The 13,255-nt window shown below is 39.9% G+C and overlaps 1 protein-coding gene across 2 annotated transcripts in view; it reads right to left on the reverse strand.

The window, feature by feature from the left end:
* Window positions 1-13,255, reverse strand: part of cep131 (centrosomal protein 131) — a 49,976-nt gene that overhangs the window by 18,045 nt on the left and 18,676 nt on the right. The window contains exons 12-21 of one of the 2 annotated variants that reach the window (XM_088323101.1): window positions 12,941-13,051; window positions 11,380-11,619; window positions 8,987-9,136; window positions 7,240-7,431; window positions 7,033-7,170; window positions 6,811-6,936; window positions 6,008-6,124; window positions 4,822-4,851; window positions 4,319-4,421; window positions 676-985 (exon numbers count right to left, since the gene is read on the reverse strand). In XM_088323101.1, coding sequence (XP_088179227.1) covers window positions 676-985; window positions 4,319-4,421; window positions 4,822-4,851; window positions 6,008-6,124; window positions 6,811-6,936; window positions 7,033-7,170; window positions 7,240-7,431; window positions 8,987-9,136; window positions 11,380-11,619; window positions 12,941-13,051 — 1,517 coding nt within the window. The remainder of the gene's footprint in view (window positions 1-675; window positions 986-4,318; window positions 4,422-4,821; window positions 4,852-6,007; window positions 6,125-6,810; window positions 6,937-7,032; window positions 7,171-7,239; window positions 7,432-8,986; window positions 9,137-11,379; window positions 11,620-12,940; window positions 13,052-13,255) is intronic. The other variant, XM_088323102.1, reaches the window with a different exon arrangement.

Genomic DNA, 13,255 nt, shown 5'->3' on the forward strand with positions numbered 1-13,255 from the left:
GGTTTCAGTTGGCATTGGTGGTGACCAACTCATAGTAAAACCAGTCTCACATAATATTGGTGAGACAAAACAATGATTGCTTTTAAATTGGTGGAAACAAGTCATCACCATCCATGCCAAATCTATACCATTGTTCGGCAAGTTTTTGCAGAACAGCCAATCAGCGTGATTTCTTTGCAAGCATAATATCTTAAGTATTGCCACAATTTATTTGGCTTCGCTTCATGTTGTCTGCTGCCAACACATTTGACACAGTATTCAAAATGACGCAAAGCAATTTGTCATAGTATTTTCTCGTCTCGGCTTTAGGAAGACTTTCCTAAGATCTCTTAACTTCTGTCTCTCTATGTCTGTCTCTTCATCCTTCTTTTTCAGTATGTCGCCCATCTAAGTCTGATAAACTTAGTGTCTACAGGTCATACTCATCTTAAGTGCTACGTGCAAAGCTCAGATGTTCTGTATATACAAAACCCCTTCACCAACAAGCATACACTCTGCAAACGAGATAGCTACTGCCCACCAATGTAGTGAAGGTACAATTGCACTTTATTCTAGGACAGTTTACAAAAAAAAATCCGCGAGGTTTAACGCACCGCACCCCCCTTGACGGAGCCTCCCGCCCCCGACTATTTGAGAAGCACTGTGCTAAACCAAACTCCTACGCTAGGCTCCTACCTGGCTGCTAGTTGTGCCAGGCGCTCCTTCTCCTCAGCCACCTCCTTGTGGATGCGCTTCTTGTACTGCTGGAGGGAAAGCTCCTCATCTTGGAGCTGCTTCTCAAACTTGCGACGGGCCAAATCTCGCTCCTTTCGGCACTGCTCCTCTTTCTCGCTCTCAAGCTGTTGCCGCAGTTCTTCGCACTGCCGGATGCAGCGCTCTGCCCCCTGTTCTTCTGCATGTAGAAGCTCGGCCTCATGAAGTGTGCGCAACTTTTTCAACTCCTGTTTGTGCTTTGCGATCAGCTTCTGGATCTCGGGCTCCAAGCCTATCCAGGAGGAGATGGAAGAGGAAATATATTATTGCGGTGCAAATTCTTTACTAAATGATTTTTTACAGGATAAATATATGTTTTATTTTGAAGCACCTTTCAGGACACCTAAGATTGCTGTACAAAGAATACAAAACTGTGATAAAAATAAAATTGAAAATAAAGACAAAAAATAAATACGAACTACAGTTAAAAGGGGGGAGGTGTTATGCGAGGCAGTTGATGATGGATTGTACAGTCTGAAATGGTGGCTTATGAGTCTGGGTTTGAAAATAGAAAGGGTGGTGATATTCCAGAGGTCAGGTGGTAATGAGTTCCAGAGTTGGGGGCAGAGCAGCTAAAAGCTCGACTCCCCACGGAGTTAAGACAGGCAGCAGGTACGGTGAGATGGAAGGAGAAATATCTGAGGGCGCGGGATGAGAGTGTGCAATGTGTAGAACAGGGGTCGGGAACCTATGGCTCGCGAGCCATATATGGCTCTTTCTATGAGTACCTGTGGCCCGGAGACAAATTTGATTGCATGCAAATTTTCTCCATCTCGTTCAAAATTTAAGCCATTAATCCTGTTCAGATACACGCAAAGCCAAACCAAAGCTGAATTACAAAGCAGTACTTCGCATAATATATAGGGCACGTTTTTCACTACAATTTAGTCAAGGTGTCACACCAAAAAATAAATTAAAAAACTCGTTTTGGGTGTACAACTCTAAAGAATCCTTTATATAAAAGCTCACAATATAATCTGTGTTCAGTGTTCAGATACCTTATGATGAAATCCACAGAACAAACTGTAAATACACCAAAACACCGGAAGAGAATTTAAAGTTTTTTGATTGGGTGAGTGGGAGGGATGAGTGGAGCTATGCAAAAAGTGCAAGCACTCCCTCCCATCTCTCGCCCTACGCCGTCTGCGCCAAAGGTAAGCACATCAGGCTCCCTGTTTGCAGAATGTTGTGACGTTTTTACAAAATAACTGCTTGCATCTGGTTTTGAAACCAATATGTATGAAAAAAAAGGGTCAAAATGAGTTTAACCGATCTTGAGTAATTGCAAGAAAGAGGCAAATTTAAAGTGGTATGTTTGTTGATTTTTCCCAAAATAAAATTAATATATTTTGCTTTTATGGCTCTTTGAGTCAAAAGGGTTCCAGACCCCTGGTGTAGGAGGTCGGAAAGGTTGGGAGGGGCAAGGTTTTGGATGGCCTTATAGGTTTGCAAGAGGATTTTGTATGTGATTGTTTGAGCTGGAGCCAGCGGAGTTGTTGAAAGACAGAGTTGATGTGGTGGTGAGAGGGGGTTTTGGTGATGATGCGGGAAGCGTTTATGGAGGGACTTTAAAGGTAGGTCATAGATCATTGGTGGGCAAACCATGGCCTGTTGGCTACACGCGGCCTAGCAGGCGTTCTTATCTAGCCCACCAAACAAAAATGGTCCAAATAAAATGACATTTTATAGAATAGCAAATAAAATACTACTAATAGAAAATGTGTTTTTGTTTGGTGCCAACTTTGTCCTGTTGTCCCTTCGTGCGTCTACAACAAATATCCCTTTACCGAAACACTAGAAAAATCCTACAAAATTACTACAAACCAAAATATCAAATTTAGCCCCTAAAAACAAGCACCAAATATAATTAATCCCTTTCATTCTGAAAATAAAAAAAAACATTAGAAAGATGCGACTACAGTAATACTATAATACAAAAACACTACTGAAAACATGTTACAACAGAAATACTACAAAAATACAACTACAGGATAATGACAAAAATACTAAATAATATACTGCAAAAATATTACTACAGAAAAAATACAATTGAAATACTACAAAAATACAACTACAGTATTAGTACAAAATACAACACATTTACTACAAAAAAACAGATGTGGAAAGACTACCCAACAAAAACCCTACAGAAATATTACAAAAAAACTAAAATGGGGTTGGGATTATGGGGCTAAATGGGGTGAGAGGCTGGCCCCCGTGCTGCGTCGCTGGGCTGTGTGTGGATGGTCGTCCTGGTGGTGTTGTTTTGTGCTCTAGGGCCGGCTCTCTGGCTGGTGCTGCTGCCGGGGCTAGGATTGGTATGCCTGGGTGCTACCGGAACCTCGGGGAGTTCGTTGGGTGGGGGGATGGAAGGGGATACTTCCATGTTAGGCCCTATACCCTTTTTGATTATGATGTGGATTTTTTGCATGTTCAGCTTTACCACCACATACCATGATTCGGGAGAATAATCCCCTTGAAGATTCTTTAGATGATACTGGTATCTGTGGTTAACATTCTGCCTATGCTAATTTCATTCTCATCCCTCCTTTAGTTTTCTTCAGAAAATAGGCACTGGCCTTGGTGAAACTATATCTGGTGAAAGAAAATAAGCTGGTAAAACACGGACCTCTGCAGAAAAAAGTAAGTACGATGTTTTTGTCATTTTTTTAACTCATACAGTGCCATAACGTATAAATGTGTTTTCAGAAGCATTGTCCCTCAAAGCCAAAAACGTAAAAATATATATTTTTTGTTTAATTTTTAAAAAACTATTCTAAAGGCTTAGGCACTGCTAATCAGTCTGGGAATGATTTCGATATAAAAAATGTTTTTGTTAAAAATCACATTTACATTGCATGAGTGGCTTTGATCAGAACTTTGTCCACACATTGTTTAGCCCCCACTTCCTAGTTTTGCTTCCTGTATCCAGCAATTGAAGTGTGTAGGCGGCCGATGCGGCAAGTAGGCTTAGTGAAGAAGTGTGGTGAAAAAATGGAAAATATGGATAAGTACAAAGCTTTATTCTTTTTTGAAAGGATGACAAAGTTCCTTTGTCATCGTCAGGGCAGTAACCGAAATCATCACGTCACCGGAAAAATCGGGCGCTAAAAAGGTCTTGCTAGGTTCATGCATTGTTCATGTTCTTGCAATTAAAAGTCGATTTGCAAGTGAAGTGCCCTTGTGTTTATGGAAAGCTTTGTTTAGATGTTGGAGGTATCACAAATTCTGCTTTAAATGCATCCTTTCACAAAAAGCCGTTTTCTCAGTTTTCTTAAAAAACAGTATTTTTAAGAAACTTAGCATTTTTCCACTGTTGTTTACTAAACAAGGGTAAACGCTATAACCATACTTTTTTCTAATTAGAGGTGAGACTTCAAGCTTTCATTAGATATTTCTAATTTAGCTACAGAACAAAATGTCCTGTAGGCCTTAAAAAATGAGTTAAAATGGCAAAAATTAGCAGGCAATTCTCATTTGAGAGAAACATCTGGCATCGAATGATTTAATTATCTGAAAAAAAATTTACATTTGAAGTGAAAAACAAAAATATCACACACACTACCTTTAACTGTGATCTCTTTGATCTTTTTGGTCTTCTCATCAATCCACTTCTCCCGCCTGATCTTTTCTGTGACACTCATGAGCTCCTTTAACTTCTTGATCTCCTGTTGGTGGAGGTAAGGGAAGGAAGGTAGGAAATAGAAATTAGGAGGGTTGGAGATGGTGGTGGAGGAATGAGAACGAGAAATGGGGGGGAAGCAAGAAGTACCCGACAGAAAGAGAAAGCAGCAGCAGAATGAAGGAGAAAAAAAGCTGAATTAATGTTGAAGGAATGGGAGTGTTGGTTGGTTTATTCTTAAAGGTCAAATGCTTGCAAAGAAGAATGTGTCGAGGAAAAAGAGAAACAGCGTGACAATAATGACTCAAACCAAATTATGTAATGGTGTTGATTAGGACTCACACGCACAGCGAGCATCCGGCTGGACAGACAAACGAGTGAATGGAAAAAGGGAAAAGATGACGGCGTGGAAGAGGGCCACATCGGAGGACCAGCAGAAGCTTTACCTCGCACAGTGGACCCAGGATTTGCCAAACCTGATACGGGAAAGGAGAAGCGGCCTCAACGACGGCGGCGATGGTGAAGATCAAGGGGAAGAGAAAGAGGCAGTTAAAGCAAAGGAGAAAGCCAGAAGCACAGAAGTTGGAGATTGTGAAACACTCTGCCCATTTATTCCATACCCTTGAAGCGACATGCTTAACTGTGCGATGGAAATTTCCCCCAAAACATTTTGAGAGGGGTTTGTCATGTTTGACATACTTATAAAATAATTCACCTAAATATTGAATCTATCAAGTAACAGTGAAGAAAATAAGTATTTGAACACCCTACTATTTTGCTATTTATCCCACTTAGAAATCATGGAGGGGTCAGAGAGATAAACTAAAAAGAAAAATCCAGAAATCACAATGCATGATTATTTAACAATGTATTTGTGTAATACAGCTGCAATAAGTATTTGAAGTAAAGTGGATCATGTCCTTAGTAGAGCTGGGCAATAAAGCAGAAAGATTATTTTTTAAATTATAATTTGAAAGTTCAGAAGTTATTTAAAATATATATATTCATTTATTTTTTATTCAGGACAGTACTTTTATTTATTAAACAAAGACTTGAGCCTGTAAATTGGGTTTGGTCTTTGGCTTTAATGTACAATAGAGAACAATAATAGTATTTCAACATAAAAAAATAAAAAATAAATAGAGAAGGTTTCTACTTTGCGAGTTTTGACTATTACAGGAGCTTTTTGGAACACATAACCCTCCTCACACACCCACCCCTCCCCCTGCCAGAAAAACTAGCCATTACTGTACTTTTAAATAAACATGATAGTAAAGTTAATCAAAATAATTTTGGGATTTCTAATGAGATAAACAATCGTCAGCACCACAGTGTGGATGTGTGCCACGTATTTGCAGTGCTTGTCCCCCCCCCTGAACTGTGATTAGACGGCTGGTAATAATGTCACATTGACAAGAGCCCCTTAGACTGTCCACCGACTAGGGTCTCACAAAATCATATGGGAAACACTGAATGGGATACTTTCTCAACTTAGTTTGATGTAAAAATGTAAGCAACAGTTTTACAGCTAGTAAAAGTTTTTAGTTATGTTTGGGTGTGTGACTACAAAAGTTACAGATAAATGCAGAGAAGGTTTCCCATGAGGGGGCGGGGAGGCGAGGCGGTTGTCACCATTTCATGTTGCTCTTGCATCTGCGAGATTTTTTTGGTATATTTGTGGTCCACCATCTTGAGCTCGGCGATGACACCCTCACAGCGCTCGCTCAGAGCTTTTTTGTCTCCAATGAGCTGAGGACGGACGGAAAAAAAATCATTAACGCCAATGTAGAAACCAATTTAACTGGCATCATTATGCTAAGGACGTTCGATACCACATTTTTTTAAGAACGATTTTAATACCCAAGTTTTGAGTCGATACAAACACCAATTACCAATACCATTAGCACATAAAATTGCCTCTCATCTGCAAGAAAATGAATATATATATATATATATATATATATATATATATGCTTCCTTGTTTTCGTCCACCGTGGTGTCTTGGTTCTACGCAACACGGGAGAACATGGAAACCGAGCAGCCGTCGCGAGAGAATAGAAGAGGAATTAATCATAGGTTCGCATGTTGGAGGAAGCTGAAAAAAAACTCCAAAAAGTTTTTATCCTTGTCTTTCACTTTGTAATCAATACCTAAACAAACCACAGGATGATAGAGAGACTATGGTGATAATGAGATAAAACTGAATGCCTTTTACAACTTTATCTACATCCCAAGTAGTCTAGTGATTGCACTGTGGATTTAGGGTTAATGTTATTGTTATCACAAATGTTATTATTAGGCCAGGCTGTGATAATATTGTCAGACATTAAACTGGTCTATGGTACACTGCACCCCCAAGACATCAGATACTGGTACATCAACCATCCTGAGTACTAATATCTGAATAAAACTGGTATCAAAAGACTGATTATTACCTGGTCTATGAAGGCGAGATGTCTCTGTACAGTGGCTTCATACTGGTCCCTCTGCAGCTGAAGGTTTCGGCTCAGCTCCTTCTCTGTTTCCTTCACATGCTGCACTGTCAGCTCCCTCTGCTGTGCCTGATAACAAGGAGAACAAGGTCATGGGGATGAGTGAATGCGAAACAAAAACAATCTATAGTGTCGTGAGCCAACAGGCTGTTGCTGTGTCCTCACCAGGGCATTCTGAAGCATTTCGATTACTCGCTTCTTCTCCTCCAGCTGCATCTTGATCTTCATGATGGATCCAGACACCTGTGCGGCAGTGGCCGAAGCCGGGTCTAAGGCGGCCGACTCTTCCTCCAAAAACGCCACCTGATAACACAGCACAGAGTTCTTAAAAGGCCAGGATGGTATTGTATATGCAGCCTTAGCGTGACTGACATCTCTGTGCGATGTGGTGGAACGTGGACGTTCCTGCTCTGATTTTTCCATCTCGTCCAAGAAAGTCATGATACTCTGAAGCTTGGCTGCAGATAGAAGCACTGCTCCATCAGTGGCCGGCGGAGGCGGCGGCAGGCTGAGCTGGACGTGACGTTCCAGGTTGTCAGCAGTCAGAGAGTCTGCATCGTTGTCCTTCAGGGAGGACATCAGCGTTTCAGAGTTTAAAACCATACACCCACATCAACTTTTTAGTTATTGTAAATTCCAGACTAAAAAGCGCACCTGATTAACTAAATCAGTACATTTTCAGAAGCATCGTCCCTAAGTGCCAAAACAATAATTTTTGTTTTATTTTAACAAATTGTCCAAATGCTAAGGAGCTGCTGATCAGGAATCAAACATGACGTCTGTATGATAAATCACCACTAGACGGCAGGAATGGCTTTGATCAGATCTTTGTCCAAACATTGAGGAGCTCCAACTTCCTCGTTTTAGATACATAGATACTTTATTCATCCCAGCAGTGATCCAGTGATTGCGCTAAAATATTTATAGAAAAGTTCGTGGATCGCACATGCACAATTTTAGTGTTCTTGCAATAGAATATTATTTTGCAAACAAAGTGCCCTTGTGTTTATGGAAAGCATTGTTTACATATTGGGGGTGTCACAAGTGTAAAAAAATAAAAAATAAAAAATAAAAAAGCACAGAAGTGCTTCTCTGCATGAAAATGCATCCTTTCACTGGTGTAATAATAGTCTGTACTTTGCAGTATTCTGTGATCTGTGCAGCCCTTTGAGAACCTTTGTGATTAAAGGCTATAAAGAGAAATATGACTTAACCAAAAAAAAGAACTTCCCTTGGGAACAAATATATTTAAGAAACTTGTTCAACAATGTTCAACTGTTGCTTACGAGAAACCCCCTTTTTAATGAAAGATGAGGGTTGAAGCTTTCTTTAGATATCTAGGCCTTCAAAAGTTAGTAAAAATGGCAAAAATTAACTGACATCCGCAAATTTGGACTTAAGAGCGCACCTGATTATAAGCCGCAACCAATAATAATAATAATAATAATAATAATAATAATAATTTCCTTTGTATTGTCATTCTTTGTAACAATGTACACAGAACGAAATGTCGATACACCTGACCCGTTGTAGCGAGTCGATGCAGCCGCAGCCAGAGGGCGCCGCCATTATACCAATTAGGTATGTCTCAGTCGAGGCGCGAACCAGCGACCTCCCAGTCTCAAAGCGGGCACACTACATTCTCAAAGGAAAAACCGTTTAGTACATACATAGGCCGCGTCTGATTATAAGCCAAGTGTGCCCACATTGAAACATGAGATATTTACAAAGAAAGACGATAAACATAAAGAGTTAATAATATATGGTACCTTTTCAGTGATGAGGGTCTGTTCATGCTAGTTTTATTCATGCACAAAGCACTAAGTTAAATTAAACTTGACTTTCGACGCATATATTCTACCTTTCTTACTCTTTACCTTTACTGATCAGGCATCCCTGGCAGCAGTCAGAAATAAATGCATAAATTAGCCGCATGACCTTGGGAAAAAGTCGCGGCTTTTAGTCCGAATTTTACAGTATTTCAATAATCAAAATTAAGACATTAATGAATTGATTTAGATTATTTCATGTCAGAATCGTGATGCATTCATAATAATTGGAAATTTCACTCAGCCCTGATCAATAGTCTCACATTGATTACATCATGTTAGCCTCTCACCTGATCAAACCAAGTGTATTTGTCTTTATTGTAACTTTTGGGCTCAGAAAGGCGCTCTGGTTCCTCCTCCAGCAGTTTAAGCGTGTCCAACAGGTCATTAAGGGTGGACTTGGACGCCACACACGATCTGTCCTCACCACTCAGATGCTCCTTGGGTGAAGCAAAAACATACGTCTATTAAGATGTATCGATCCTGACATACATACTGAATTAAATGTTGTGTCCACAATTGCATTTACGCTGGCTTGCATTATTCTCTATACAGGACATATTTGCTGCAGGGTCCCTACAGCTTAAGTTAAATTCATCCATCCATCCATGATCTGATCTGCTTATACTCAGTAGGGTCGCGGGGGTGCTGGAGCCCATTTCAGCTATCTTCGGGCAGTGGGCAGGGGACACCCTGAACTGGTTGCCAGCCAGTCGCAGGGCACACAGGGACAGACAATTTGCTCACTCATTCACACCTATGGACAATTTAGACCGGCCAGTTAACCTGAAATGCATGTTTTTGGAATGTGGGAGGAAACCGGGGTGCTCAGAGGAAACCCACGTAAGCACGGGGAGAACATGCAAACTCCACACAGGAGGTTCGATCACATGATCTCAGAACTGTGCCACACATGCCCCAACCACTGCGCTGCCGTGCTGCCCAAGTTAAATTCAAGACTTTTTAAATCTTTTAATGCATTTTAAAATCCAATTTAGGTCCAAGTCGACAAAAAACACACGAAAAAACTAACAAACAAAAACAGAATTAAAACAAAACAACACACACACACACACATTTTTTATACATACAGTAAACCTCGGATAAGTCGGACTCGCATAAGTCGGATTCTCGGATAAGTCGGACAAATTGCGTGGAACGTTTGTTCTCTAGGCTTTTCTGTAGTATTACACCTCGCATAAGTCGGATTTTATAAGTCGGATCCTCGCCTAAGTCGGATGGATTTTTCCGTACAATTGACCCTTTTTAATGGTTTTCGCCTCTGATAAGTCGGATCGGTATCAGGTCGCCTAGGACATCTCCCAAATGCTCTAAATTTCAGCCTCCAGTGGCAGTAAGCGATGGAATTTTCCGGGAAGATTTTCACTCCTCACAGATTTTCCGGGAAGATTTTCACCCCTCCCAGATTTTCCGGGAAGATTTCTTGATGTGACGTGGCGTTCCGTGATTGGCAGAGGCTATTCATCAAACTCCTCCTCAGTGTTGAATGATAGCACTCTCAATCACAGCACGCGGTCATAGAACAAAGCCTCGTAATCATAATCCCATTGTTTCTTATTACAGTAGTGCTAGCATTCAAATTGAATTTGTGTGAATTTCTTTGGAATTCCTTGCGGTCCGAACCTAACAGACTTACGAATCTAACGGACGATGAATCGTACGGATAAAATTACATAACCAGTTCATATACAGTGTATTATTAACCATAGTTCATATCAACCATGTTCATGTTCATTTTAAGAACTTTTTTGATAATAAATCACGTTCATGTTACAAGATATCATTGCTTGGTATTTCATTTTACATATACAAGTATGCACTTTTCTAAGAGTTAAATTTCTTCTTAGTTCGAAATTTTGCGACCTCGGATAAGTCGGATCCTCGGATAAGTCGGATGAAAATGACCGGTCCATCTGGATCCGACTTATCCGAGGTTTACTGTATATTTTTTTACCCATTAATCCATTATCTGCAACGCTTATCCTCAGTAGGGTCGCAGCAGTGCTGGAGCCCATCACAGCTATCATCGGGCAGTGGGCAGGAGACATCCTAAACTGGTTACCAGCACACAGTGACAGACAACTCACTTGCTCATTCACACTTAGGGACAATTTGGACCGACCAATTAACCTGACATGCATGTTTTTTTTAATGTGGGAGAACATGCTAACTCTGCACAGTAAAGCTGGTAGCTGGATTTAATCCCATGAATTTAGAACTGTGCCGCAGACGCGCCAACTACTCAGCTGCTGTGGTTTTATATATATATATATATATATATATATATATATATACAAAAACACACACACACACACACACACACACAAACACAAACACACACACATACATACATATACTTTCCCATGGTGCAAAGTAAATGTCTCCCTCCAAAGTTGTCATGTGTATTGTGGCTAGACGCAAGACATGTGTCTGCTCTGAAAGGCCGACTAAAACCACATCACCGCTTTGATAGTTCTGTTACTGTGCTCACGCCATGTTTCCATGAAAGGAAATAGTTGAATTTTTAAAAAAGACAATTTATAAATGTTTTTATCTGAAACAGATATAGAACTTGTAAATGTGTTCACATTTTAAAACTTTCGAAAATTAGGTTAGTTTTAAAGGATCCACGGGAAAACTGATGTTTACATTGGCCTCTCACCTTTGAGCAGCGTGAACCGCCACGGCTGGACAAAGAAGGTGAAACGGCTCGGAAACAGGTAAGCTCAACAAGTTCGCCTGGAAAGTTCCGCCTGGAATGCACATTCTTGTCTTTGGTGTCCGATGCCATCATGGGGCTGATGTTCATGGGTAAAGAAATACTTCTGGCACACAAAGGAAGCTTAGAGCTTGCTGCTGGCCTGCTGGTTTCTGGTTTTGCTTGAAAAGAAAGCTGCATGTCCTACCCAAGACAAACAACAGGTAGTATTTTATTAATCAGATATACATTATTCCCTCGCTGTATCGTGGTTCACATCTCCTGGTTTTGCTACTTCGCAGCTTTTCATCGTGCATTTGTTCTGCAGCAGCATAATTCCCCTTTAAAGATCAACAGACCCGTCAGATGATTTTGAATATGGCCCCTGACATTTGGATTGACACCACTCTCAGTCAATAGCAAACTTTTTTTTTGCGGTCCTTAGCCTGGGTTAGCATATGTGAGGGTCTAATTTGAAAAACGAAAAAGAAAAAAACGACATGACCTACTTCGGCTTAAAGAATCTTTAGCCAATAGCGACTGATCCAAAGGCTGATTGACACATTGATTAGCCAATGAAATCTGAAAAGAATGTTTCTCAGATATACACTGTGTGTTCAAAATCAGTCCCAAAACAAATATGCGTAACGCCACTCGTGATTCATTTTTACACACCATTATTACGCGCAAGTGAGCACAATCATTGCTTGACTTCTGGAAATAAAAGTCAAACATTTTCAACACTTCAAAAAGGTTTCACTGCTGTAAACTGGACGTCTTCATATGGCCACTTTTGGAAATGCTTAAAACTTCTATAAGAAAAATGTGTGAAATACAATGTTTAGTTTTTCAGATTTTGATCAAATTAGACAAGGTACCAGGTAAGGCTTTTAACTTTTGTCTCACCGTTTTCCAGCTGATATGTCCATGTTACAGGAATGTGATGGCAACATTTTTGGCAAGACTTAAAACCTTCTGTTTCTGTGTGTACCAACTTAGATTACTCAATTTTAGTAGCACTTTCAGTGATTATTTTAGTGTGGAACAAAACTACCTTTCAAGAGACCAAAACAATCTACAGTATATTCTCCAGACAGTTCAACAACAGTATTCAACTTTGTGCACGTCTTGAATTGGGATTTCAGGCTAATTTTACAGGAAGGCTAAGGGGTAAACAATTATTATGTACATATTATTATTATCTCAAGTATTTTAAACAAAATTGTTTGAGGATACATAGCATAGTTGTACAATGCTCAAGACAAAACCAAAACAAATTTAAGTATAAGACTTTTACAAATTTTACAGTATTTTTGTCTATTTGAAAGGAAGTGAAATATCTTATGTATTTAAAGATAATTTAAATGTGTAATACAATAAAAGAAGCTGAGTAGAATAAAAAAAATTGAACGTAGGATGTTTTTAATATCCAAAAAATGCCACGAAAATAATGTTAGGCCCCAAATTGTTTTGCTGGCAACATCCTAAACTTTAGTATTGCGCTTTGTGAGACAGAAGTACATACATCACACATGTTGGGCTCTGGGATCATCAGGAGAGACAAGCGAGGTCTTTCTTGACGAATCGACTTTCTGTCATCGCTGCAGTCTTCTCCTACTGTAACGGTGTCATGCTCCTAAAGGGGCAAAACATGTGAGAAATATATTAAAGCCCACTGATCATTTACAGTGCATAGTGAAAGTATTTCCCCAGGCAGGTCCGGAATAGACTTGAGAAAAAGTTAAAAGCAGGTATGGGACACAAAAAAAGACTACACTACATTTTCACATCTCCCAGAGCACTGTGCGAGCAATAATATCAAAAGGAGAGAGCATAAAAC

Source organism: Urocampus carinirostris, chromosome 19, assembly GCF_059441175.1.
Source record: "Urocampus carinirostris isolate Australia breed hairy pipefish chromosome 19, RoL_Ucar_1.0, whole genome shotgun sequence".
NCBI classification, from domain to species: domain Eukaryota; kingdom Metazoa; phylum Chordata; class Actinopteri; order Syngnathiformes; family Syngnathidae; genus Urocampus; species Urocampus carinirostris.